The following is a 25,775-nucleotide window of genomic DNA, read 5'->3' as shown; positions in this document are numbered from 1 at the left end:
CTCCAGCTGTAGCAACCATGTGGGGAATGAACCAGCAGATGGAAGACGTTTGTTTCTCTCTTTTTCTCTCTGTCTGTAACTGTACCTCTCAAATGAATAAATAAAATATTTTAAAAAATTAAAGTATGCAGGAGGATGTGTGTAAGTTAATGAAAATACTGTGCCATTTTCTATAAGGGAGTTGCACATCCAAGTGTTTCAGTGTCCCCAGAGTGTTCTGGAACCACCCCCCCAGATGCCAAGGGACAACCATGTATGTAGGTGGTGCTAGGGAATAAGGGTGCACAGTGCTAATAGAAAGTCCAGGGGCAGGAATAAATGTGATGGCTGCAAAAGATAGTGAGGAAATGAAGTTGAGAGTCAGTGCCTGGCAGAGAGCAGTGGGAAATATGAGCAGTTAAGGGTACATATGACCAACTGGCAGAGGGTCTTGAAACACAGGCTGAGGACTTTGACTTCGCACAGTAGGTGATAGGGAGCAAGTGTATGCTGGGAAATGGGAGGAGTGATGGGATTGGAACAGAGAGATCATCAAGTAGGTTGTGGGCGATTGCAGTGGTACAGAGCTTGCCTCTGAAGCAGGGTCCAGCAACACAGTTATTCCTGGGTTGCAGATGAGGCTATCAAGGCTTGGAGATGTTGGACCATCTGTTTAATGCACACTGACGAGCATGTGCTGGAGGCAGATACAGAACCTGGTCATCATGATGCTGTGGAACCACTCTTGCCTACTTTGCCTTTAGTGTGAGAATTTCCTGTGGAGGAAGTTCTGAAGTTTGCCCTCCTTCTCCCACTCCTCCCCTTTTTTGCCCCCACCCCCTCTCCCTTCTGCTTTTCTCACCCTCCCCCCCTTCTCCTTCTCATACAGGATTCTGTTATTTTTCTTTTCTTTTTAATATATTTATATTTTTATTTGAAAGTGTGGGAGGGGGGAGGGAGAGAGAGAGAGAATCTTCAAACTGCTGGTTCACTCCTCAAATGATGCAATGACCAGGTCTGGTCCAAGCCGAAGCCAGGAGCCAGGAGCTTCCTCCTGGTCTTCCATGTGGGTGGAAGGGACCCAAGTACTTGGGTCATCTTCTGCTTTCCCCAAGCCATTAGCAGAGAGCTGACCGGAAGTGGAACAGCTGGGGCTATGAATCGGCGCCTATATGGGATGTCAGCGTTGGCATTACCCTCTGTGCCACAATGCTAGTGCCAGGTTCTGTTCTTTAAACCCACACCTTTAAGCTTGGTGATAGGGAAACTGACATTTATTAGGCATTTGTGTGTACTTTCTATTGCGCTAGAAGCTTTCCATACGTGATGTCTTCCAGTCCTCATAAGGTGTGTGGTGTTAACATCCACATGTAGCAGACTCAGATTATGGTTTGACTGAGATCTTGCAGCCAGTATTTGGTGATAGCTTATTTTGGACCTGTGTTGCGCTTACCAATGGCTTCTCTGTCCTCAGTTCATGCATTCTCTGACTGTCAGTGGACAAGGCTGCCCACCTGCAGCCTGCGCAAAGCCGAGAGATGGCCATCTTGTAAGATTCCTTGTAAAAATTTCAGGGTTCTCAACAGCTTGTATCACCACGGACACCATTGTTCCCAGCCTCTGGAAACTTCTCTTAGTCCATCCCTCTTCCCAGTCAGCATGTGTGGTTGAGGCCTGAATTAATCGTGTGTGAATGTGTGTGTATATTACTAAGTACAGGTTGAGTATTCCTAGTCTGAAGATCCAAAATTTGAAATGTACCCCAAATCTGAAATTTTTTTGAATGCTGCCAATATGATACCATAAATGAAAAATTCTATAGTTGACCTTGTGTGGTGAGTCAGTCAAAAATACACCAAAAATATTGTCTAAAATTACCTTTGCTGTGTGTATATTAAATGAATGAATTTTGTGTTTTGACCCGGGTTTCATTGCCAAGATGTCTTATCACATATATGCAAATATTCCAAAAAAATCCAAATTCTGAGACACTTCTAGTTTCAAGCATTTCAGATAAGAGTTATTCAGTCAGGTATAATGAATTAATGACAAAAAGCAGTGCTGAGGCTTAATTGCAAGTGACAAAAGCTGATTCTGGCAAAATAATATGTTATTAGGATACTGTTAAGCTCATCCAAAGGATACTTGAGAAGATCTGTAGAACCTGTCCATAGCCATGGGGGCCTCAGGAAGGATAAGAACAAAGGCAGCCCTGGGAATTTCATGAACATTTTTTGGATGCTACCATTGGTTGACTCAGCTCCACTTGGTTTAGACTCCTTTCGTAAGTCAGATTTCTCAGGGAGCTGGATTTATAGCCTCTCCAGGAATAGATGGGGAGCATGATGAACAACTCTGCAAAGGAAGGTATTCTGGGAACACCAACACACACACAAATTTACTCTAACGTATACATGAGTCAACTCTGAGCCTCAGAGTCTATAGCCTGTGGGGAAAAATAGGTATTTAAGGGATAAATAGTAGAAGGCTGTGATAGTTGCTATGGAAAGTTTGTACAAATTAAGTGCACTGGGAGTTTAGGGAGGTTTTATATTTGCATGGGGGGAGGCATGTGTTAGGCATGTGTCATTCCATGAGCGTTGGCTGAGCCAGGTTTTAAAGGCTAGGTAAAAATTTGCCAGTTGGACAAGTGCCTTTCAGGAAGAAGGCCTTATGTGACATCAGTGATAATGAAACAATGGTGTGTCCAGGAAATGCAAGGAGTTCCAAGTGCTTGGTTTAGAGGGTGCATCATAGTGGGAGAGATGTGGCTGGGGATGGGTCTTAAAGGGCCAGTGAACTGAGTTAGACATTAAACTTTTCCTAGAAGTTGAGTGGTCTTTGAGTGATTTTAGGTGGTAAAAGGACATGATCAGTTCTTAGTTTTAGGGACATGATCATGGAGGCTGTAGCAGGGACCTCAAATTTGACTCCCTTGATTGTGGCTGTAAATTGTGGGGTGCTCTAAACCATCCAGAGAATGAAACACTGGGAGAGGCAATCAAGACACCTCCCAGATGGTTGGAGAGCTCCAGATATCTATGAGAATTCCCAGTAACAGCTCCTTCTGCAGATTCAGGGAATGGTGGCAAGGGAAGAAAAGAGGTCCCTGGTGATTTTCATTGCCTGTGGACGTCTGGGGCCTCACAGGCCACTGAAGAAGCAAGGACTGGGAAGTTCTCCCCAGCTTCCTCCCTCAGCAAGCAGTACCCACTGTGTGCTTAGAAACTGGCAGTGTGTAGTACAGCAGCAGTCTGGGGAGAGCACTCAAGAAGAAACAGCTGAGCCGCCTGAGCTGGGAAGGGAGTGGAATGCCTCCCTTTTGAAGATCTTCCAGAGGAAGTTGAATGAGAAAGCTTGGGTCCCCAGAGGTTGCTGGGCGATGGGAGAGAACTTCCTTTTCCTTATAAACATGAACTCTTTGACAATAGGTGGTTCTGGAGACAGGAAAGTCTGTACTCCTGCTGAGAGTATTTAAAGCTCATGCCTTAGAGGAATTGTGTCTTGGACCTGTTTGAACAGAATTGAGAATGGTCCCAGATTCAGTAGATAGGATAGAATTTGCCTGTCCCAAGTTTTAGCTGTGTGATTTTAGACGAGTTTTTTAACCTTAAGCTAGTAAACTCAACTGTGTGAGTGTGGGGACAAGGGGGTTACTTAGAATTGAAAGATAAGTTTATCTTGTTGTAAAAATGTTTTGGGATCCATGTATAGTTTTTTTTTCCATAATATGTATTTTCCATCTTTTCCTTTGTATGTATGGGTTTCAAATAATTTGCACCAAAGTAAATTTATGTTTTAGTTCTATTTTCCATGAATTTTTTGAAGCTACCTCCTACAGAAATACCACCACTACCACCATGACTGCCACTACCAATAAATAGCATTTATTGAGTACTTCAGTGTGCCAAATACTGTGCTAAAGTATTTTATATACATGATCTTGTTAATTGCTTCAACAACCCTGTGAAGTGGGTAGTACTCTTACTTGTATTGGCATTTAAACTAGAGGCAGCAAGATTGATTGGTCACTTGCACCTCCCTCCCTTTATCTGCTTTTACCCATAGCAAAAAATTACCAAGTGATAGAGCAAGGATTTAATTTCAGGCAGTGTAACCTGCCTCCCCCCCCCCCCCCCCCCCCAGTTTGATAAGTCATAGAGATATTATGAGTTTTTAAGCAATTCATGTACAAAAAGCTTAGAATAGCTTCCAGTACTTTTTTTTTTTTAAAGATTCATTTATTTATTTTGAAAGAGTTACACAGAGAGAGGAGAGGCAGAGAGAGAGAGGTCTTCCATCTGCTGGTTTACTCCCCAATTGTCCACAATGGCTGAAGCTGTGCTGATCTGAAGCCAAGAGCCAGGAGTTTCTTCCAGGTCTCCCACGTGGGTGCAGCGGCCCAAGGACTTGGGCCATCTTCTAATACTTTCCCAGGCCATAGCTTAGAGCTGGATCAGAAGTGGAGCAGCCGGGTCTCGAACCGGTGCCCATATGGAATGCTGGCACCGCAGGCCAGGGTGTTAACCCGCTGCACCACAGCGCCGGGCCCAGCTTCTAGTACTTAGTGAGCCTTCAGTAATGTTGACTATTCGTTGTGCTTTTTAATTCCCCCCTCTTCTGTTTTTCGTGTCTTACAGGAGCAGCTGACACAGGACGATGACACTGATGAGGTCGAGATCGCTATTGACAACACAGCTTTCATGGATGAGTTCTTTTCAGAGGTAGGCGACCTTCCCGTGTTTTACTCTGAACATCCATAAGAAAACACAGCTTCCATAGTAAGAATACAAAATCCCCCGTCTTTCGTGGGCAGCAGCAGGAGGTCAGCAGGCTTCTGCTGGGTGGGGTGCCTACATGAAGAAGTTAGCAGGAGATGGTCTTTTCAGTACTTCTTTGGGAGGATCTGGATTTTAATCTTATTAAGAAAGTCAGCAGAGGGTAAATTGTAATTGAAAAGATGCCTTTGGATTCATTCTTATGTTATATAACAACATTTCAATGACATCCTTTCTTGCCTCAAGTCCATAATTTAAATATAGCATCCCCCAAATGGTCATGTGAAAAAGCATTGTATCTTAAAGCCTGTTACCAGTTAGATCAAATTTGTTGAATCCAAAATTTTTATAGTCCCTTTGAATTACTCTGGTGGTAACTGAGGAACTAAGAAACTACAGGGCAAATGAGCTGCTTGGAGATTCTCACATAATCCTGAATCTCAGAGGTCTTTGTTGGGCTGGTGCTGCAGTAGATAGGAAGTGGTGGGAAGCTTGTGGAATCAGAAATATAGGCTTTGGAGCCAGGGGAGCTTGGGTATAAAGCTCAGCTCCACTCTGACCAGCTGTTGATTTTGTGAATGTTCCTTAACATGGTGAGTCATGGTTTCCTAATCTGTAAATTGGGATCGATAATATAGTTCCCCATGGGATTATTATAAAGATTAAATGGGATAATGCTTATAAAACATTCAGTGTGGCATTAGGTATGTATTTGTTCAATGAATGATTTTTTTAAAAAACAGAAAACCCCAAAAGCATGTTATCACTGAGGTTCTTGGCACCATACTGTGGTTTATTTCCTTTGTAGGAATACAAGAGGCATCGTAATCTTTTTACAGGGAGATCGTGAGTGCTTCCATCCTGCATATTGCAGATATGGTGGGGGGAGAAGTAGCCCTGCAGCTCCTCTAAATGGAGTGGAGTGGAGAGGAACATGACGGTTCATACCTTTTTATCCATTAGAGCAGCAAAGGGTTTGAAGAACAGATGAAGACTGGGAGATTGGCTGTGCATGTTCCACGGTGCCCCACCCTCCTCCTCTTTGTTGAGGAGTCATAGTGAGAGCAAAGAATACTTGGATTTTGTGATCCCAGTTTTATTCCCAGTGTGCATTGTGGAAGGAAGATGTTCTTCTGTTCACTGGTTGGGGTGGACTTAATGGAGATGATTGAAGTCATTAGAGCTTATCCCTACAGTCTTGCCCTGGAGACCCACATACATTGAAGAACATCTTCCGTAAGATAAGGGATCTTTTCCAGTAACTGTCCAGTAACTCCAGTTAAGAGGGTCCCTGAGAAGAAATATTCCTTGTGAGAGGGGAAGATGGTGGAGTTGGGCCACCAATATTTTGGGTTCAGCCTTAAGAATTTCATAACAGTGTGGTTATAAGTTAATTATCCTATTTTTTTATTTTTTTATTTCTTTTTAATTTTTTGACAGGCAGAGTGGACAGTGAGAGAGAGACAGAGAGAAAGGTCTTCCTTTGCCGTTGGTTCACCCTCCAATAGCCGCTGCGGTTGGTGTGCCGCGGTTGGTGTGCTGCGGCCAGCGCACCGCGCTGATCCGATGGCAGGAGCCAGGTGCTTCTCCTGGTCTCCCATGGGGTGCAGGGCCCAAGCACTTGGGCCATCCTCCACTGCACTCCCTGGCCACAGCAGAGAGCTGGCCTGGAAGAGGGGCAACCGGGACAGAATCCGGCACTTGACCGGGACTAGAACCCGGTGTGCTGGTGCCGCAAGGCAGAGGATTAGCCTAGTGAGCCGTGGCGCCGGCCTTAATTATCCTATTTGAACTTTAATTTCTTGTTCTGGAAATCAGTGATGTTAGTACTTATCTTTCAAGGCTCTTGTGACAATCACATGGGATCATGTATCTGGAAAGTGTTTTCTAGACAAAATAGCATGAGATGGGTGATTGCTATTTTTGAAGAGTTCCTTTGGAGACTGAACAAGACCTTCCAGCTACTTTGCTTCTATTGGTTTATCTCTGCTAAATGGTTTTCTGTCATTTAGGTAGAACCCCACACACAAAAAAATCCTTTTATATTTAGGATGGAATTGGGGACAGCTAAGTAATGTAGAATGAGTATGGTCTTTGAAAGTAAATTTTTTATCTTTTACAAAATGTGTGATTTTGGTTGCATCCTTAACTTCATTTCTCAGTGGATTTATTGATGTAATGGGAAGAAAAATACTCACCTCACAGATTTCTTGGGAATTAAGGAGAGCTAACAAAGTATTTAGCATGGGGTTAGGCAATGTTACTTTCCTCTTTCCTCAACTGATAGAATAGAGGGATAGACATGGGGGAGAGGACAGAGACAGAGATCATGGGAAGAAATCCTCAGGCTCTGGCTCACAGACCCTGACCTAAATCTCAGCCCTGTCCATTATCAGTGGTATAACTTGGAAAAAGCTATTTAAATCCCAAACGCATTTCCTCTCAAATAGGAATGGTACTATCACCTTCCAGTTATTATGAATATTTAATGAGAAACTATATGGATGCATCTAACACAGTGCCTGACATATGGTAAATCTAGATGCAATAGATTTTAGTTCACATCACCATTCTGTCTTCCAATGTTCTTGTGTGTAAGTAGACCAGAAATTTTTATTTTTAATAGAGTGTGATCTGTAAACATCCTTGAAATTGGCATAATGTACATTTCAGTATTGGAGAAAGGAGAGTTTTTCCTTGTCTATGTGACTGGGAAACACGCTTAGCACATCTTGCAAAATGTAACTAAGTAGATTTCTTGGAAAAGGACTCTTATGATGAAACTTGCTTTTTGGACTGGTTCCAGTAGGTCACCATTGGTTATTTGCTGAGAGCTGATAATGTGAATCACAGCTTGGTCACAGGGCATTTGCAAGGTACAGATGAAGTCACAGGGCCAGGATGTTTTCAGATGTGATTTGAATGTCTTCTCCAGTTTCTCAGCTGTTAAAGAATTGGCCCTTGGGTTTCCAGGCCATCTTGGCTGATTACTCCAGAACCTGGTAAATGATAAACCACAGACTTTTGTCTAATTTGTGATTGTCTGTCTTTCCCTTGATCTGTTTGCTCAGCTGACAGAACAGTGTTTCAGAGCGTACTGTCTTTGGAGGCAGAAACTTTAGGGGTTTAATTTGATAGGACATCTATTCATCAAAATATGTGAGTGCTTACTGTCTTCCAGTGTGTAAGGTGCTGGGGATGCAATGTTTTATGTGCAACTCAGTCTACTGCCCAATGGCCTCGTATCACACGTGCAAAATTTTAGGGGACAAAAAAAATTCAGTTCATAACAGGCACACTTAAAAAAAAGTCTGAGACCATTTTGCGGTGGCGAATGAAGCATACTTGTCTCTTAAAGTTACTTGTTTTCATTGATTCATTGAACAGTTGTCTAATGAGTGGTCTCATGTACTTGACACAGTCATGGACACCAACACACGGCCCCAGGACCGGGAGAAATGCGAGTGGAAGGATTGTGAGCGCAGTTCTGTGTGGCCTGGGTAGAGTGGGTGGGGTTGTAGATGTGGTGGGAGGTAGAACAGTGCCTGGTTAGAGGAACTGAAAGGTAGCAGTCTTAAAGCATAGGGACTTGCCAGGTAGGCTTCCTTTTGGTTAGGATTAGAACCTCAAAGTTAGTGTCATTTGGAAATGTAGGCATTAAGCCAAATCTGACAGTAAAGACTTTTTACAATTTTTTAAGCGGGATATTTCAGTGACAGGGACCTGCTAGGCAAACTGGTAGATTGTGAATTTCTGGGTTCTTTCAATTGCGAAGGCAGGAAGCCCTTGCCAGTCGTTTTCCTGTTTGCTGTTAGGGCCACTTCTTGCCCTGCCTGTGTTCTGCCCTGTATTACAGGTAACATTTCCTGGGTTCCCTTGCCGACTGGATTCTGTATGTTTGACCAAGGGGAGTGCTATGAACTGCATGTTTGTATCCTCCCCTAAATTTATGTGTTGGAGCCCATTGTAGATGTTGGGCTTCCCGGCATCTAGAGCTGTTAAAATACAGGCTTATTTTTACGTCACTTAGTCAGTCCATGGTGTTTTTATTATAGGAGCCTAAAACAGACTAAGACAAAGAGGTACTGGCACGTGACTCGGGCACGGGAAGAGGCCTTGGTTATCCTTCTCTGCCTCTGTTCCTCAGACTTGACTGTTCCATGGCCTCCATAGACCCTGCCCTCATGGTCCCATGGAATTCTGCCCTCATGGTCCCATGGAATTCTGCTGGTCAGCTCCAGCATGGGCTGACTCTCACAGTGGGCCCTGGCTACCCTATCTTCTTTCTTTTTCCTTCCAGCCTACTGTTGCTAATTTATTTTATTATTATTTTTATTTGAGAGGGAGGGAGACAGACATATATAGACAGACACAGGGAGCTCTTCCATCTGCTAGTTCACTCTCAAAATGCCCATAACAGCCACGGCTGGACCAGGCTGAAGCCAAGAGCCAGGAACTAAATCCAAGTCTTCTGTGTGGATGGCAGAGACCCAAGTATTGAGCCGTCACCTGCCTCCTTCAGGGTTTGCATTAGCAGGAAGCTAAAGTTAGGAGCCAGGGACAGGACTTGAACACAAGCACTCTCATACTGGCTGCAGATCACTAGACCAAATGCCTACTCTGTGTTGCTAATTTTGAGTGCTTCACCATCCCCTGACTCCACAGCCCCCCATTCCTATTTGTAGACAATTTCTTCTATTTGTTACTTTGACTAATATAACTGGATAGTTTTTTTTTTTTGTCTTCTAGACTAAATTTTGTGTGATGAGGAGCCCAAATACATTGATTTGGGATCATTTTCTGAGAATATTTGTTTTTTCTGGGTAGCATAACTAGATCATTATTTTGCTTTCATTTATAAAAGGAGAGTTGAAACCCTAGTCTTGACAAAAGCCCTTAGGAGTTTTTGCTTGGTTGACTGAGATGCCTCCTCCTTCCCTCCGATCTCGTCATTGTTTTCTAAAGCAAAGAAGCACACAAGTCAAAAATGTCTGGACTGAAAAGCTCTAGTTTAGGGTCTGATTTAGATTATGCCATTTTTTTGGTGGGGGGAGGTAAAAGTGTATGAATTTTGAAAAAGAGGAATAATTTATTTGACTCTTAGAACCACATTAGTTTTGTACCTTAGAAGGGTGACACATGGGGTAGAAAGACACCCATGTTCTGCATTAGAGTGCCCGCGTTCCATGCCCAGCTTCAGCAGCCACGGATTCCAGTTTCCTGCTGTTGTGCCCTCTGGGAGGCAGCAGTAATGACTGAAGGGGTTGGGTCCCTGCCACCCACATGAAATACCTGTGTTGGGTACCTGGCTCCTGGCTTTGGCCTAGTCTAGCCCTGGCCATTATGGTCATTTAAGGAATGAACCAGCAGCTAGGAGCTCTTTGTGTGTCTCACTGGTGGAAGTCTCTTGTCTCTCTGTTCATCTCTCTGCCTTTCAAATAAATAATAAATAAAAATTTAAAACAGGAAGGATGGCATGTAATAAGTTTTCAGTAAACACTGGAATTAATAACCAGCTTGAGGCACAAGGCACATGAGAGTTTAAGAGAGGCTGAAACTAATTCTTACGGAGATTGAACAAAGCTTTTTGCTTAGCCTCACACCTTACCTTATGACAACCTGTCAGTTTTCCAAAATAGTGCTTTCTATCATCTAATTAAATTCTGCTGGCTGTTAGATCAGAGGGAAATGGCTTTAACTACCTCCTTAAAGTTAGATGATGGTGGTTAGTATAATATAACTGTAAATGGCAAAACTCAGCATAAGGAGTGGCTGACTTGCTGTTCTTAGATTTCCTTAAGTGGCTACCAGTGACATCAGAGTGTGTTGTCACCATTAGCACTGCTGAAGGATTAAATGAGATGTCCTTGTAAAGGCACGGCATGATGCCTAGCATGTAATAAATATACAGAAATTGCTGTTTTTTTTTTTTTTTTTTTTTTTTAATTGAGAAATAGGAAGAGAGTGAGCAAGCAAGCCTGAGAGTGAGTTTATTCCTGGTATGGTTTACTCTCCCAGTGTCCACAGTGAGTGGGACTGAGTCTGGCTTCAGCTGGGAGCTGGGAACACAATCCAGGTTTCCCATATGGCCGACAAGAATTCAGTCACATGAGCCATCACTGGTGCCTCACAAGGGCCACATTGACAGGAAGCTGGAGTCAGGAGCTATAGCTGGACATGGAATCCAGGTTCTCTGACACGGGACAGGAATCTTAACCACGAGGCTGAGCGCCTGCCCCACTGCTGGCAATTGTATTCAAGATTGTCATCATCTCATATTTATTGAGCACATGTTTGTGTCAAGCATTTGATATGTATGATCTGCTTTAATCCTCACAACACCTATGAAGTAGAAATGGTGATAATCCTCATTTCACAGATGTGAAAACTGGAAGTTAGGAAGGATAAGTGGCTTTTTCAAGGCCATAAAACTTAAGTAGTGGAGCCAAACCTGAACCCTGGTTGATCCTAATGTACCTTCTTAAGTCCTTATTTTCTTGATCCCTATATTATTGGCACATTATTAAATTGCATTTTAAAAAGCAACATTTAGTAATAGAGATGTATTTGTTGCAGATTTTGGCTAGTGCTTTTTTAAAAAGTGAGTTTGTATTGGTTCCCTCAGTCAGCAGTATTTCTTGGGTGCTTATTGTGTAAAAAAGCCCTCTACTGAGAGACGTGGCTAGAGGATAATGAAATGAGGTTCATGATCTCTGTGAAACAGGACTGAAGCAGGCTTACAAAACACTATGCTGAATATGAACCTGGTTTAGGCTGGACACACGTGAGCTTTGGAGAGAAGACAGAGTGGGTGGTTCTTCCATGTTTCCCTGACTCAGGAGACAGATGCCTGGGTTCAAACCTCAAGCTTTGCCCCTGTCTGCAGTATGGTCTGGATTAAGTTCCTCTACTTTTTGAGCCTTAGTGTTCTCATGTGTAAAAAGAAAAAAATGATGGGAACCTCTCAAAAGTTCTGTGAGGGGCCTAGCCTTGTTTCTGGTAGAGATATATGTTGAATCAATATCAGTTCTTAAATATATGATAGTATAGGGTAATGTCAGTGTGCTTAACCACAGACTCATACAAATAGCTTGACCTTTGAGGTTGGGCCTTTGTCATTTTTCTACTAGATTCCTTGTACCTTCGCCCCACATGAATTTTCGCTCATCTGGCAAATTCACACAAGGAAATCACATGTAGCTGCCACCATGAGATACTCAGAAAGTAACCTTTGAGGAAAACCAACACTTCCAAGAAAAAATAAAAGATACGAAGTTCAAAAAGAAAAAGGCAGTTGCTCATCCTGAATTCCTAAATATCTAGCACCCAACTCTTCTTAATACCAGATGAGGGCCAGTGCTGTGGCTTAGTGGTTGGGGCCACCGCCTGCAGTGCTGGCGTCCTGTGTGGGTGCTGGTTCGGGTCCCGGTTGTTCTGCCTCCATTCTGGCTCTCTGCTGTGGCCTAGGAGGGCAGCAGGGGGTGGTCCGGGTTCTTGAGCCCCTGCACCCACATGGGAGACCCATAAGAAGCTCCTGGCTCCAGATCAGCACGGCCATTGCAGCTGTCTAGGAAGTGGGCCAATGGATGAGGACCTTTCTCCCTCCCTCCCTCCCTCCCTTTTTTTTTTTTTTTAAGATTTACTATTTTATTTGAAAGAGTTACAGAGAAAGAGACAGAGACAAAGGTCTTCCATCTGCTGGTTCACTCCCCAAATGGCCACACAGCTGGAGCTGTGCTGATCCGGAGCCAGGAGCCAGGAGCTTCTTCTGGGTCTCCCATGTGGGTGCAGGGGCCCAAGGACTTGGGCCATCTTCTGCTGCTATCCCAGAATATAGCATAGAGCTGGATCGGAAGAGGAGCAGCCGGGACTAGAACCGGCGCCCATATGGGATGCTGGTGCTTGAGGCCAGGGCTTTAACCCGCTGTGCCACAGTGCTGACGCAGGCGTTTTTATAGTTGGATGGTCTTGGGATTCTGCTGAAAGAGAAACAGCATGGAGAATTAAAGAAAAAAAATTAGCTCTAATGGAAACAGTATTCCCAGTTGTATTCTCCATCTTTAAATAAGTGATTGTACTCTCAAACTGTGGCACATCTAAGCCAGTGTATATGTAGAGGGGAACATCCCTTATTCCAGTGACGGAAGTACAGATTTGAGGGTTAGGGAGCTCAAGGTGTTTTTTTTTTTTCTTCATTTTAATTTTAATTAATTTTTAACATTGAGTATGACATATAGGTCTAAGAACATAATGAGATTCCCTTCCTCCGAGAGCTCAAGTTTTATTTCTCCTATTTTCTGTGCAATTTGGAGAACTACAATCCGGTTTTTAAGAAGTGATGAATCATGCCCTGGAAGGAAACACGTACATGGAGTTGAATTTCTGTTGCATTTCAGATAAGATCCCATTGAGAGGTGTTTTGCAAGATTTCTGTTGGTTAATTGTGGCAGTGCTGACATGACCTGGTTTGGGCAGTGAGGGAGTCGCTGCTGGTACTGAGGTCTCTTTTCCTTTGCTGCTCCCTGTATGTTTGCTTTCACGGCAGAAGGAGCCATGGTGCCTTTGAAGGGGGAGTGAAGGTTGCTTTTGATGCTCATGGAGCAACGTCTTGTGGTGTTGCCTGTATGGACAGAAAGGGCTTCTGGAAATATTTTATGATACCCACCTTGTACAATCAGGAATCAGGAATGTGTAGAAATGTACCATGACTCAGGCCTCTGCCTCCTAATTCCTGTGGGAATCAGCTAGCGCGAGCCCTTCCACCAAGGTGTATGTCCAGGGGAGGCTGGGGCTGCCTCTTCACATGGTCACTGCTTGATCTCTCCATCTCTGTCGTCTTTGTTTCTCTCTCTCTTCTTTGTTTTCCACTCTTTAGGTTTATTCTCACTTCTTTCCCTCCTTTCTTGTTCCTCCCCTCTCTAGCCTCTCTCTCTTCCGGTGTCACTTTTCGCGCCTGTAGGAACAGCCTGATGAGGTTTTCTGGCCCTCCCTCTGGCTAGTCTTCCTGGGTTTTCCTGGCTCTTCTTGGCTCTGGCCTGAATCCTGCCTTCCAAGGTGGGTGGGGTATTCCTCTGCTCTGTTGGGATTAGTTTATCTGATTATGGAACAGGCACTCAGTGGGCAGCTGGAGCCTTTCAGGATTCCTCTCCTTCCTCAAGCCAGAAGGTGCCTGGCTTTCAGCAGGGAGCTTTGCTAAGTGTTTATCTCTGCCGTGGACATATTCTTCCTCTGATGATGAAGCTCATTCTTCTTCTGGTTATAGATTGAAGAAACTCGGCTCAACATTGACAAGATCTCAGAGCACGTGGAGGAGGCCAAGAAACTCTACAGTATCATTCTTTCTGCACCAATTCCGGAGCCAAGTGAGTGTTTACTCAACGCCCAGTCACCTACAAGTGGCCCTTTGTGTTGGGTTAGAGCCAGGCTTGTTTCCCTCCTCTCTTTCTGTGAACAGCTGGGGATGTACACATCACACTGCACCAGTGTACACATCATCCCTCTGTTTCCTTTAGCTTCTCTGGGCTTCCAGGATCCAGCTGCAGTCAGCTCTTTTCATGGCCACACTAAGGCAGATCTTCCTCTCGTCTCAGCTAGTCCCTCATGTGACTAGCAATGATGTCACTGCTTCTCACATGCCCATGCTCTGTCTCACCTCTGCACCTTGGCTTGCACTATTTCTCCTGCTTGAGATACATTCCCAGCTCCCTTTCTCAGTCCTGCCAGGTCAAGTGTATTCTTTCCTCATGAGGTATTCCAGCATGGTTCACGTTCACAAGAATCCTTCTCATCCCTGAACTCCTGTTTGTTACCACCGTTGAGGACAACATCTCTCTCCCCCTGGTTGTTAAATGTTTTTGCAGTAGGGTTTAGGGTTATATTTTTGGTTCCTTAATGGGAATTCACACTTTCCCTTTTTCTAAGTGGCTCTCTGGAACCTGGATATTAAAGTTGAAGTGTTTCAGCAGAGCATATCCAGTCTGTCCTGGTCATGTCGTGGCTTCCTCTCCACCCTTCACCTCTGCCACCTCTCCCTCATGATTCTTGCATTTTAGTCAGACTAAGCTCTGACTGCTTCCCAAATGCTTCTTTTCCCCTCTTTTATGTATTATTCCTTCTCCTTCACATTCCCACTTTGAGTTTCCTTCTCCACATAGTTAACTCTCTGTCCTCCATTGAGGGCAGCCCTACTCTCTCTACCTTTAGAAGTTTTCCCAGCCCGTGGAAGCCATGCTAAAGAGCCCTTCCTACTACCCTGTGTACACCTTGACCAGAAATCACACTCTACTCCACAGCACATGTTAGGATTGCTGACTTATTTCTCCATTGTTCTCTACTGGACTCTGAGCACCTTGTAGGCAGGTTCTGAATCTTCTGGATATGTTTCAAGCTTGTAGTAGGTACTTAAGGATTTTGAAAATACATTTATTTGAAAGGCAGGGAGGTAGAGAGAGAGAGAGAGATGTCTTCCATCTGCTCATTTCCTCCCCAAATGCCTGTGATAGCTAGGGGAGGGCCAGGCTGAAGTCAGTAGCTGGGAACTCTGGATCTCCCTTCTGAGTATTTGGGACCCAACCACTTAAACCACAGTCTGCTGCCTCTGAAGGTATGCAGTGGCAGGAATCTGGAATTGGAAGTGGAGCTGGTGGTCAAACCTAGACACTCAGGTAAGGAATGTGGGCCTCCTAAGCAGAGTCTTCACCACTATGCCAATTGCCTACCCCTGAAAGATGGTTTTTAAATCAGTGCTCTTAGTTGGTACCATCAAAGGGCAGTTGGGGGCATGTATTAGATATATCATAAGTATTTGGTTCATTCTAAGTTGATGAGACTTGGTGAAATCTCTTCCCTAGAATTCTCATAAAGCTGTCTCACACCTTCTAAGATAGTCTTCATGGTAAGCCAAATTATTTTCTGTAAAAGCAAGATTCTCAGGCTTTTGTGTGCTGGCGAATTTTTTGGGAAAGTTTGTTTAGAAGGAAGATTCTAGGCCCCCTACCTGGTGTGTTTTTATTCTGCAGGTCTAGGACAGAGTGCCTAGGAAATGCCTTTTAAAAATAAGCTCTCTGTGATTCTAATGACAAATCTTGGGGAGCGTACTGGGATCAGTTCTGCTGTGGGTAACAAGTGCCCATCAAACTGCCCCACAGCCTCTGCTGATCAATGTGCCTCACAAAGCAGTTAGTCCTTTCCTTACTAACTGATTCTGCCTGCCTTTGTACCTAGAAACCAAGGATGACCTAGAGCAGCTCACAACTGAGATCAAGAAAAGAGCCAACAATGTCCGGAACAAGCTGAAGAGTAAGCAGGGGGAAAGAGGAACCAGCCAGCCCCTACCACCATCTGTCTCCGCTCCCCAGAGTCCAGCTCTGCTGAACTGAAACTCCTCTTGGTGGGAAGGACACCACTTGTCCATCTTTGCTTATGGGTTGGGCTCTGTCCCTGCAGTGACATATTGTAGCCCCAGAAATTTACTGCTTCTTGAATCTTGACTTTAGTTAAGAGTCCAGAATTGAAGTTAGTCAATGAGAATAAAAATGCGCTCTCAGCTACTGAGTAGTTGTGCATCCTGGTCCTCTAGTTTAGTCCCTCAACCTTTCTTTACTGTCTGTACTTCCCAGGGCCTACATAAGTTGGAGCAGTAGTGTCTCTAAAGGTATTGTCCTCCTATTGCCACTCCCACCACATTAGAGCATAGTTCATGAATTCACTTTTCCCAGGGGCCCAAAAGTTTACATAGTTCCATTCCATGGTTGTAGTCTTCATTCTTGCCCAATATATTTGTTAATGTATACTGTTGGAACACAACTTACCATTTATTCTCCCAAACTATTTTTAAAAATATTTATTTATTTATTTGAAAGGCAGAGAGAGGGAGAGGGAGAGGGAGAGGGAGAGGGAGATGGAGAGAGAGAGAGAGAGAGAGGTCTTCCATCCACTGGTTCACTCCCCAAATGGCCACAATGGCCAGAATTGGGCTGATCTGAAGCTAGGAGCTAGAGGTTTCTTCCAAGTCTCCCATGCAGGTGCAGGGGCCCAAGCACTTGAGCCATCTTCTACTGCTCTCTCAGGCCATGGCAGAGAGCTGGATTGGAAGTAGAGCTTCTGGGTCTCAAACTGGCTCCCATATGGGATGCTGGCAATGTAGGCGGCAGCTTTACCTGCTAAGTCACGCCAGCCCCCAAAACTGTTTTCATTGGGGTGGGGGTGCCATTGCAACTTATAATAATAATGATCGTGTGCCTGCCGTTATTTATTTATTTTTGTTGACAGGCAGAGTTAGACAGAGAGAGAGAGACAGAGAGAAAGGTCTTCCTTTTCCGTTGGTTCACCCCCTAAATGGCCACTACTGCCTGCACGCTGTGCCAATCTGAAGCCAGGAGCCAGGAGCCTCCTCCTGGTCTCCCATGTGGGTGCAGTGCCCAAGCACTTGGGCCATCCTCCACTGCACCTGGGCCACAGCAGAGAGCTGGACTGGAAGAGGAGCAACTGGGGACAGAATCCGGCGCCCCAACCGGGACTAGAACCTGGGGTGCCGGCGCCGCACGTGGAGGATTAGCCAAGTGAGCCATGGCGCCAGCTGCCTGCCATTATTAAGCACTCTATGTTCAACTCATTTAATGTTCACATCAGATCTGGAGGAAGATACTGCCATTTATTCTGTTTCTCAGGTGAGGGGACAGGAACATTAAGAGAGGTTATGTGGTTTTCTTATAGCCATGCAGCTAGTAAGTGGCAGCATGTATGAGCCTGACCCTATTGGTGACCAAGATCTATGCTGTTAACCATTATGGTGAGACCTGGTAATAGTAAAGGGTGCAGACTCCAACTGCTGGGGCTCACATTTGAGCTGACTCATTGAGACGACTTCTGTCAATTTTTACACCTGCATATGTGAGAGTGACCCAGGAGGTTTACATCGAAAAGAGTGTTTCTTGGAAGGAAGAGCAGATGTGTTGCTGGAATAACTGTCCTTTCCTTGCCAGGCATGGAGAGGCACATTGAAGAAGATGAGGTCCGGTCATCTGCAGACCTTCGGATTAGGAAATCTCAGGTGAGGTCTCTCTGGGTCTGGCAGTCATCTAGTCCAGTATTGTGCGGAAGAAGTGAGAGGCTAGCAGTTAGGGGTTTTTTGTTTGTTTCATTTTATTTTTTAAAGATTTATTTATGTATTTGAAAGGCAGAGTTACAGAGAGCAGAGGTATAAAGGCGGAGAGGTAGAAAGAGAGGGAGAGAGGTCTTCCATCTGCTGGCTCACTCCCCTCACTCCCCCGTTGACTGCAATGGCTGGAGCTGTGCCGATTTGAAGCCAGGAGCCAGGAGCTTCTTCTGGGTCTCCCACGTGGGTGCAGGGCCCAAGGACTTGGGCCATCTTCCACTGCTTTCCCAGGCCATAGCAGGGAGCTGGATTAGAAGTGGAGCAGCCAGGACTCGAACTGGTGCTGGGATGCTGGCACTGCAGGTGGTGGCCTTACCTGCTATGTCACAGCGTCAGCCCCAGTTAGGTTTTTTTTTTTTTTTTTTTTTTTTTGCCATGATTTTGATCTGAATTTCCATGGCAGTACTAGATTTTTAAAAAAGCATAAAAATCTGTTTGATTTTGCAGAGAAGAAACTAGTAGGGCTAAATGCTGAAACATGGGCAAAGGATATAAAAATTATGAAGGTTTGTGCTTAGGCATCCAGAGCTGTTGAGTTGATGCATCCACTTATAAGCAAGGAAAGTTGAGATCGACTAGGGTAAGAACTCAAGGGTCTTTATAAGTGTTCCGTATGGGAAGGAAGAGTGGCAGCTTTGGAAGGCAAGACAAGTGGCTGAAAGGCTTCGAGTATTCTAGAGATTATCTCCTTTGGTCACACCATTACCCTGTGGTGCTGAAACCATGCTTTGGAAAAGGCAGTAGACTCTACCAATGGCACAGAACTAGGAAACAAAAAGCTGGCTCATATTCCTGGTCTTTTGATTCCAGGTCCATGCTGCTGTGGACTATGCTCTGTGTGTGTGTTGGGGGGAGCTCTCCAATAGTGATAGACTCCTCCCCTCCCCCACCTCCTGGGGGCTTACTCTGTCTTAACGTTGCTCCTGCAGCACTCTGTCCTCTCCCGGAAGTTTGTGGAGGTGATGACCAAATACAACGAAGCTCAGGTGGACTTCCGTGAACGCAGCAAAGGGAGAATCCAGCGGCAGCTTGAAATCAGTGTGTATTTGAAGTTTGGTTTGTGCTCCTCCACCTTTTCCTGCTCCATGGTTTTCCATCTCCATTTGTGAGATCTTGGGAGACCAGGCAGCAACTCTCCTTGGGGCTTCTGTGTCCTTATTTTTTACCCAGGACGAGCATAGAGGTTGTAGCTCTGCTATGTCCTGAATCCTGCATCTTAGGTGGAAAGGTGGTAGGCACAGTGCTTATCAGGCCTGAGTAATTTTTCTTTTTTTTTTTTTTAATATTTATTTATTTATTTGAAAGTCAGAGATTTACAGAGAGAGGAGAGGCAGAGAAAGAGAAAGAGGTCTTCCATCTGATGGTTCACTCCCCAAATGGCCGCAATGGCTGAGCTGCACTGATCTGAAGCCAGGAGCCAGGAGCTTCTTCCAGGTCTCCCACGTGGGTGCAGGGGCCCAAGGACTTGGGGCATCTTCTACTGCTTTCCCAGGCCATAGCAGAGAGCTGGATTGGAAGTGGAGCAGCCAGGTCTCGAACTGGCACCATATGGGATGCCGACACTGCAGGTAGTGGTTTTACCCCCCTACGCCACAGCGCCGGCACCAATGAGTAATTTTTCTAAATGATTATTTCCTTTTTTTTTTGACAGGCAGAGTGGATAGTGAGAGAGAGAGACAGAGAGAAAGGTCTTCCTTTTTGCCGTTGGTTCACCCTCTAATGGCCGCTGCGGCCGGCACATCTCGCTGATCCGAAGCCAGGAACCAGGTGCTTCTCCTGGTCTCCCATGTGGGTGCAGGGCCCAAGGACTTGGGCCATCCTCCACTGCCTTTCCGGGCCATAGCAGAGAGCTGGCCTGGAAGAAGGGCAACCGGGATAGAATCTGGCGCCCCAACCGGGACTAGAACCCAGTGTGCCGGCGCCGCGAGGTGGAGGACTAGCCTGTTAAGCCACGGCGCCGGCCCTAAATGATTATTTTCTTTCAGTACCTCCTTTTTCCTGTCTATTTGACAACAAAGCACAATTATGGAGTACATGGTATGGTGCTGGTTGCTTTGAGGAATAAAGAAACGACAAAAGCCATGCCCTTCTGTAATGTGGAAAGCAGGGCTCTGTGGGGTGGAACGTGCTCCAAGTGGGAGGGAGTGTATGAATAAAGATGTAATCAAGAAAAAGCAAGTATGCTTAGAATTACACACTGTCCAGGGTCTGGGAAGCAGGTGTGGTGATGAATGATTAAGATGATTGAAGGAGGGCTTCCCCTTGCACCAGCTCGGTCGTGAGGGCCTTGGACACCGTGGTGTAGTGAATGGAGCTGTCAATGGTCTAAGCTGGAGCATCATGTGATCAGATATGCGCTTTAGGAAGTTAACTGCTGATAATGTCAAGGGTGGATGGGTTAGGGAACAAATCAGAAGCAAAGTGCATTGAGATACTATTGGGGGGAGGGTTGTAGAGGCCGTGGTCTTTACAGGGAAGTCCTCACGTGCCTAGTCTTCAGGGAACTTTACAAATGGTATTCAGTGCTTCAATCTTATATTTGATGCTCTACCTCTTTTGTTATAAAGCTGGCAAAAAGACAACAGATGAGGAACTGGAGGAGATGTTAGAGAGTGGCAACCCAGCCATCTTCACCTCTGGGGTGAGTGCCTTGGGTATGGGGATGGCACACCCTTCTTGTGACCTGAGCGGCCTCTGTGGAGCTTCACGCAGTCTAGCAGGTTAAGGGTGAGTGGCAGCTGCAGGCAGCTAGGGGAGGTGAGAGGCTCATCTGAAGTGTGTGTTGTGGGGGTGTGTGTGGCCTGTTGCAGATCATCGACTCCCAGATTTCCAAACAAGCGCTCAGTGAGATCGAGGGTCGGCACAAGGACATCGTGAGGCTGGAGAGCAGCATCAAGGAGCTTCACGACATGTTTATGGACATCGCCATGCTGGTGGAGAATCAGGTAACCGCAGTGAGGCCAGTGTGGGAGGGCAGAGAGGAGAGCTCAGGCCCTCCTGAGAACAGCGAGGAAGGGCATGCTGGAAGCTGGTGAGGTGTGGGAGGAGACTCTCTGGGGATTTGTGTAACGGAGTAATAGAATTCCAGTATTCCGGGGAGGTGAGGGAATGCTTATCAAATGCTCACCTTCAGGGGCTCTCAGCCTCGTCTTTCTTGTCTGTTGCTTTGGCCTCAGTCATGTCTAGGCAGTACGGGGTTTAATGTGCTCTGCCAAGTACCTAGTTGCCCCAGACTTGGGATCCTTTTTTTTTAAACTTTGAGATACAGGTCCTTAATAAAGATGCCTTAAAGCAGTCTCTTGATATGACCTGTTTCACTGATGACACTGAGAACCTGGGATCTTTTCTCCAGTTCACTGTGAACACCTAACAGGTTTTTTAAAAATATTTTTTATTTTTTTTATTTGAGAGGTAGAGTTACAGAAAGAGAGAAGGACAGACAGAGAGAAAGGTCTTCCATCCACTGGTTCACTCCCCTAGTGGCTGCAACCCCTGGAGCTGGGTTGATCTGAAGCCAGGAGCCAAGAGCTTTTTCCAGGTCTCCTATGTGGATGCAGGGGCCCAAGCAGTTGGGCATCTTCTACTGCTTTCCCACGCCATAGCAAAGAGCTGGATTAGAAGAGGAGCAGCTGGTGCCCATATGGGTTGCCGGTACCACAGGCGGAGGCTTAGCCTGCTATGCCACAGCACCGGCCCCACCTAACAGATTTTATCTGTTTTCTGTTTTTATATTTTTCACTTATATGTGTTTCTCTAAGAATTTTGGCACTTTTTGCTAAGGAACAAGAGCAGTCAACAACATAAGTGGAGGAATAGTGAAATATTGACAGAAATACTTGAAACACTCATGGTGCATAGTTCGACAGCTTGCTTTGTCCCAGGCATGCTTGCTCAGGGATGGAATTCTCATTGCCTGTGTGGGGGGTTTAGTTTCACACAGTCAGATGGCTTCCAGTTATTAGGTCACAGGGTCATAGTGCTGTGTGATGATCACTATTAACTTCAGCACTGTGCGTTCTGCCTGGGATTGAGGACTCTCCTTAGCAAACAGGTTGTAAAAACCTAGTTGAAATCTACACATTGCTCTACTGGTTTGTTATCAGTACAGAGCCTGAGTGCCTCCCCCCATCCCCCTTAAGGCCTTTGAACCCACTCCTAAAGTCCCTTGGTCCCCACTCTTCTTTTTCCCCCCACACTGCCTTGCCGAGGAACTGGTTTGAGATTCAAGTGCTGGTAAGTGCCTTGCTCTCTTTACAGATTGCTACAAAGCCATGGGGTTGGTTGGGAAGGTATGGGTAGGTGGGAGCAGTTTCTGTCCTAAGATGCCCAGGAACTAAGTGGAGGGACCAAATTTCCCTGTCAGGAAGTAACAACTAGGAGTGGGTGGGCATCTTATTCTGAGACCGCTGTCTGGAGGGGCAGATAAAACCCAGGAGCTTGGGTGAACCCAGTGACTACCACTTAAGGAGGCTGGGAATATCTCTTAGAGGAAGTAGTTACCAACCTCATATATTTATAGAGCACCCACTGCATGCAAGGTATTAGCTTTCAGTAGTAAACAAACTCAGTTCAGCCTGCATAAGCTTGATTTAGTTCCCGGTGACCAGAAGAGGCCAGCATGCTGATTATATCCTAAGAACATGAGATATTCTTATTTGAGCTCCTCTCCATGTGCTTAAGTTAAAAAAAAAAAAAAAAAGTGGGAGGGGTTCCGTGTGTGTGTGTGTGTGTGTACTTACCAAGCATCTGTAGTATGTGCCTGGTCCCTGCACAGTACTTCACAGAGAAGTAATTCAGTAAATGTTTCTTGGATGAATGACCACCTCGAAGGACTAGGAAGCCACAGATAATCACATGGGAAATTTGAAATGTGCCCTGCAGGAGGCTGTGCCTCATGGTTAGCTCCTGTTAGCACTGAAGATTATAGGAGTACCCTTCCCCACAGGAGGTAGGTCTGTATTCTGGGTGGGTTTATTGAATGTGACTAATGTTGGTTCTTTGCAGGGTGAGATGTTAGATAACATAGAGCTGAATGTCATGCACACAGTGGACCATGTGGAGAAGGCACGAGATGAGACTAAAAAAGCTGTGAAATACCAGAGTCAGGCCCGGAAGGTGAGATACACCTGCTGCTTCCAGGGAAGAGAGTCCATTTGGTTTGCCGTCTCTTGCTGTTTCTCTTCCCTTTCGCTATCTCTGTTCGCACTGCTGCTTCTTGCATCCTGGGAAAGGGAGCCATGATTGACCGAATTGAGAACAACATGGACCAATCAGTGGGCTTTGTGGAGCGGGCCGTGGCAGATACCAAAAAGGCTGTCAAGTATCAGAGTGAAGCCCGGAGGGTGAGCCCTTTCCTCTCAGCCTGGTCTTGTTTCTCCTCTCTGTGGTCATTCCTACCTGTGTCCTTGAGCCCATATCCTCTCTCTCTGTCCTGGCCTTCTCCAACCCTCTACCTAGTCTTTCCTAGAGACTAGCTGCCTACTCTTCCTTCCTAGGTGTGCCTTGCATGGATCTGGCTCATGTGTACTTCACCCGAGAACCCACACTTGAAAGGCAGTTCTGTAGGATGGTTGCATGGCCCAAGTGTTGCTGCTCATCTTCAGGATGTAGCTAATGGAGCTTTCAGATATTACACTAGACTCTTCATCAAACACCTTTACGTCATGGTTTTTCACTGCAGTAGCCCAAGCCCTCCCTCCACCTCTCTTTTTCTCCACCTCGTAACCCAGCACTGTGCTAACTGCTGTGTAAACATTAGCTCATATTTATGGAGCACCTATTTTTTTCTGTCTTATAAATGATACAATTGAGGGTCAAAGGTTAAGTAACTGAGTTCAAGGCATCCAGTAAGTAGAGGAGCTGAGATTCTAAATCAGATCCCAGTCATGCTCTTTCTGTTACACTGTTGCATTTGCCCGCCCTTCTTGGAGCTCCTGTTGCTTGAGGACTTCTAAGCTTCTTTGCCAGTGGTCTCTGGATATCCAGCTCTAGAGGCTTCTGCTTTTTAAATTGCTCTTCTTTGATTGTTTCTCTTGGGCTGTGATATTTTTGTTCTTCAGTTCTTTGTTTCTTTTTTCTTTCTTTTCCAACTTTACTTATGGCTTATGCAGGGATTTAGGGAGCTGGAAAGTTGTTGTATATTAGGAATCTAGGCTGGATCATAACTTTCTGATATTCAGTATACAGGATCTGAAAGACAGAAATGTACTTTAGGAGACAGATGGACAGAAGCTGGAAATTAGGACTATATAAAAATGTCTTTAACTTTTCCTTTTGAAAAGGGAAAGTTAGTTACTTTATCTTGGCCTGTTGCTGCTTAGAGGTGCCATAATAGTGGCTCTTACTGTTTCAGTGGTATACGCAAGAGTACAGTGTGTGGAAGCTCCATATTTGTATCTGCTGGCATTGCTAGCCAAGAAGTAACTTAAGAAATGTAAAATGTCCTAAAAGAATGTCTTTATGGAGAGATGTTAGGCTTATTTGGATCTAAAAGATGCTTTCTAGTAGAGCTGGGAGAGGTTGAGTTTTGGATGTGTTGTTTTTGATACTAATGATATGGTTTTGTTTGTTTTGTTCTTCTCTCCAGAAATTGATAATTATCATTGTGATAGTAGTTGTGTTGCTGGGCATTTTAGCATTGATTATTGGACTTTCTGTTGCACTGTAATAAGAGTGCCCCAAAAGGCGGCTGCAGTGAAATGTAAGTAAATGAATGATTCTCTCGGGGACTCTGGGTCACCTTTTGGAGGAAATTAGCCTCGTATTTCAAATTCTGTTTCTTTCCACTTACGATTGTCTTTGGACATGCTAAACTTTTTCAAAACTTTCAGTAGCTTGTAGATTCTTTCATCTCCTTAACATTCTGTTCTTTTTATTTTTTTGAAAGATTTATTTATTTGAAAAGCAGAGAGAGAGAATCTTTCATCTGCTGGTTCATTCCCTAAATGGCTGCAACGGCTGCGGCTCAGTCAGGCTGAAGCTGGGACCCTGGAGCTCCACTGGGATCTCCCTTGTGGGTAACAGGGGCTCAAGGACTTGGGGCATCTTCCACCGCTTTCCCAGGAGCATTAACAGGGAGCTGAATTGGAATTGGAGCAGCCAACATGAATGGCACCCAAAAAGACACCAGTGTTGCAGATGGCATCTTAACCTGCTCTTCCACAGTGCTAAGCCCCAAAATTCTGTTCTTGACTCTGGCTGCAGTACTGTGTCTGTTGTTTCTTCCTATTTAAAATCTGTCCTTGCTGCCATGGCCTGTATTTTTACCACCTCTCCTAGCATACCTGAGCACCCATTTTAAGTGCACTTAGTCAGGAAGTATGGGTAGATAATTAGGTACAATCTATGTTTCAATGTGGTCTGTCTTTTGGATTCTTACTGGCTGTCATGGGTGTTGAGCTTTGCTTTCTGTATCCTTTTCAATGTAAATGAAGCTTTGAATAGGGATTTGGGAGTATAGTTTTGTTTATGGCTGGCTGGATCCTGAATGATGTAATAGGGAACATTCTGAGTGCTGAGTTGTGCCAAACAGTGTATTAAACACGTTATACACTTGTTATTGAATCCTTACAACAGCCTTATGTGATAAGTAGTAGTATTATACACTTTATGGATAAAGAAATTCAATCTTTTTTTTTTTTTTTTTTTTTTGACAGGCAGAGTGGACAGTGAAAGAGAGAGAGACAGAGAGAAAGGTCTTCCTTTACCGTTGGTTCACCCTCCAATGGCCACTGCGGCCGGCTGATCCAAAGCCAGGAGCCAGGTGCTTCTCCTGGTCTCCCATGCAGGTGGTCCAACCTCCTCTGCACTCCCGGGCCACAGCAGAGAGCTGGCCTGGAAGAGGGGCAACCGGGACAGAATCC

The 25,775-nt window shown here is 45.1% G+C and overlaps 1 protein-coding gene across 3 annotated transcripts in view; it reads left to right on the top strand.

Moving 5' to 3' along the window:
* STX3 (syntaxin 3) overlaps positions 1 to 25,775 on the top strand; it is a 45,623-nt gene that overhangs the window by 13,757 nt on the left and 6,091 nt on the right. For 2 of the 3 annotated variants that reach the window (XM_062196075.1, XM_062196074.1), the window contains exons 2-10: positions 4,620 to 4,703; positions 14,020 to 14,119; positions 15,981 to 16,055; positions 17,741 to 17,808; positions 18,843 to 18,951; positions 20,481 to 20,554; positions 20,724 to 20,858; positions 22,918 to 23,028; positions 24,500 to 24,613. In XM_062196075.1, the coding sequence (XP_062052059.1) occupies positions 4,620 to 4,703; positions 14,020 to 14,119; positions 15,981 to 16,055; positions 17,741 to 17,808; positions 18,843 to 18,951; positions 20,481 to 20,554; positions 20,724 to 20,858; positions 22,918 to 23,028; positions 24,500 to 24,580 (837 nt within the window). In that variant the 3' untranslated portion in view covers positions 24,581 to 24,613. The remainder of the gene's footprint in view (positions 1 to 4,619; positions 4,704 to 14,019; positions 14,120 to 15,980; positions 16,056 to 17,740; positions 17,809 to 18,842; positions 18,952 to 20,480; positions 20,555 to 20,723; positions 20,859 to 22,917; positions 23,029 to 24,499; positions 24,614 to 25,775) is intronic. The other variant, XM_062196073.1, reaches the window with a different exon arrangement.

The sequence above is a fragment of the Lepus europaeus genome, chromosome 7 (genome assembly GCF_033115175.1).
Source record: "Lepus europaeus isolate LE1 chromosome 7, mLepTim1.pri, whole genome shotgun sequence".
NCBI classification, from domain to species: Eukaryota; Metazoa; Chordata; class Mammalia; order Lagomorpha; family Leporidae; genus Lepus; species Lepus europaeus.
Note: the sequence above shows the minus strand (reverse complement) of the source record. Positions and strands in the feature narration are given on the sequence as shown.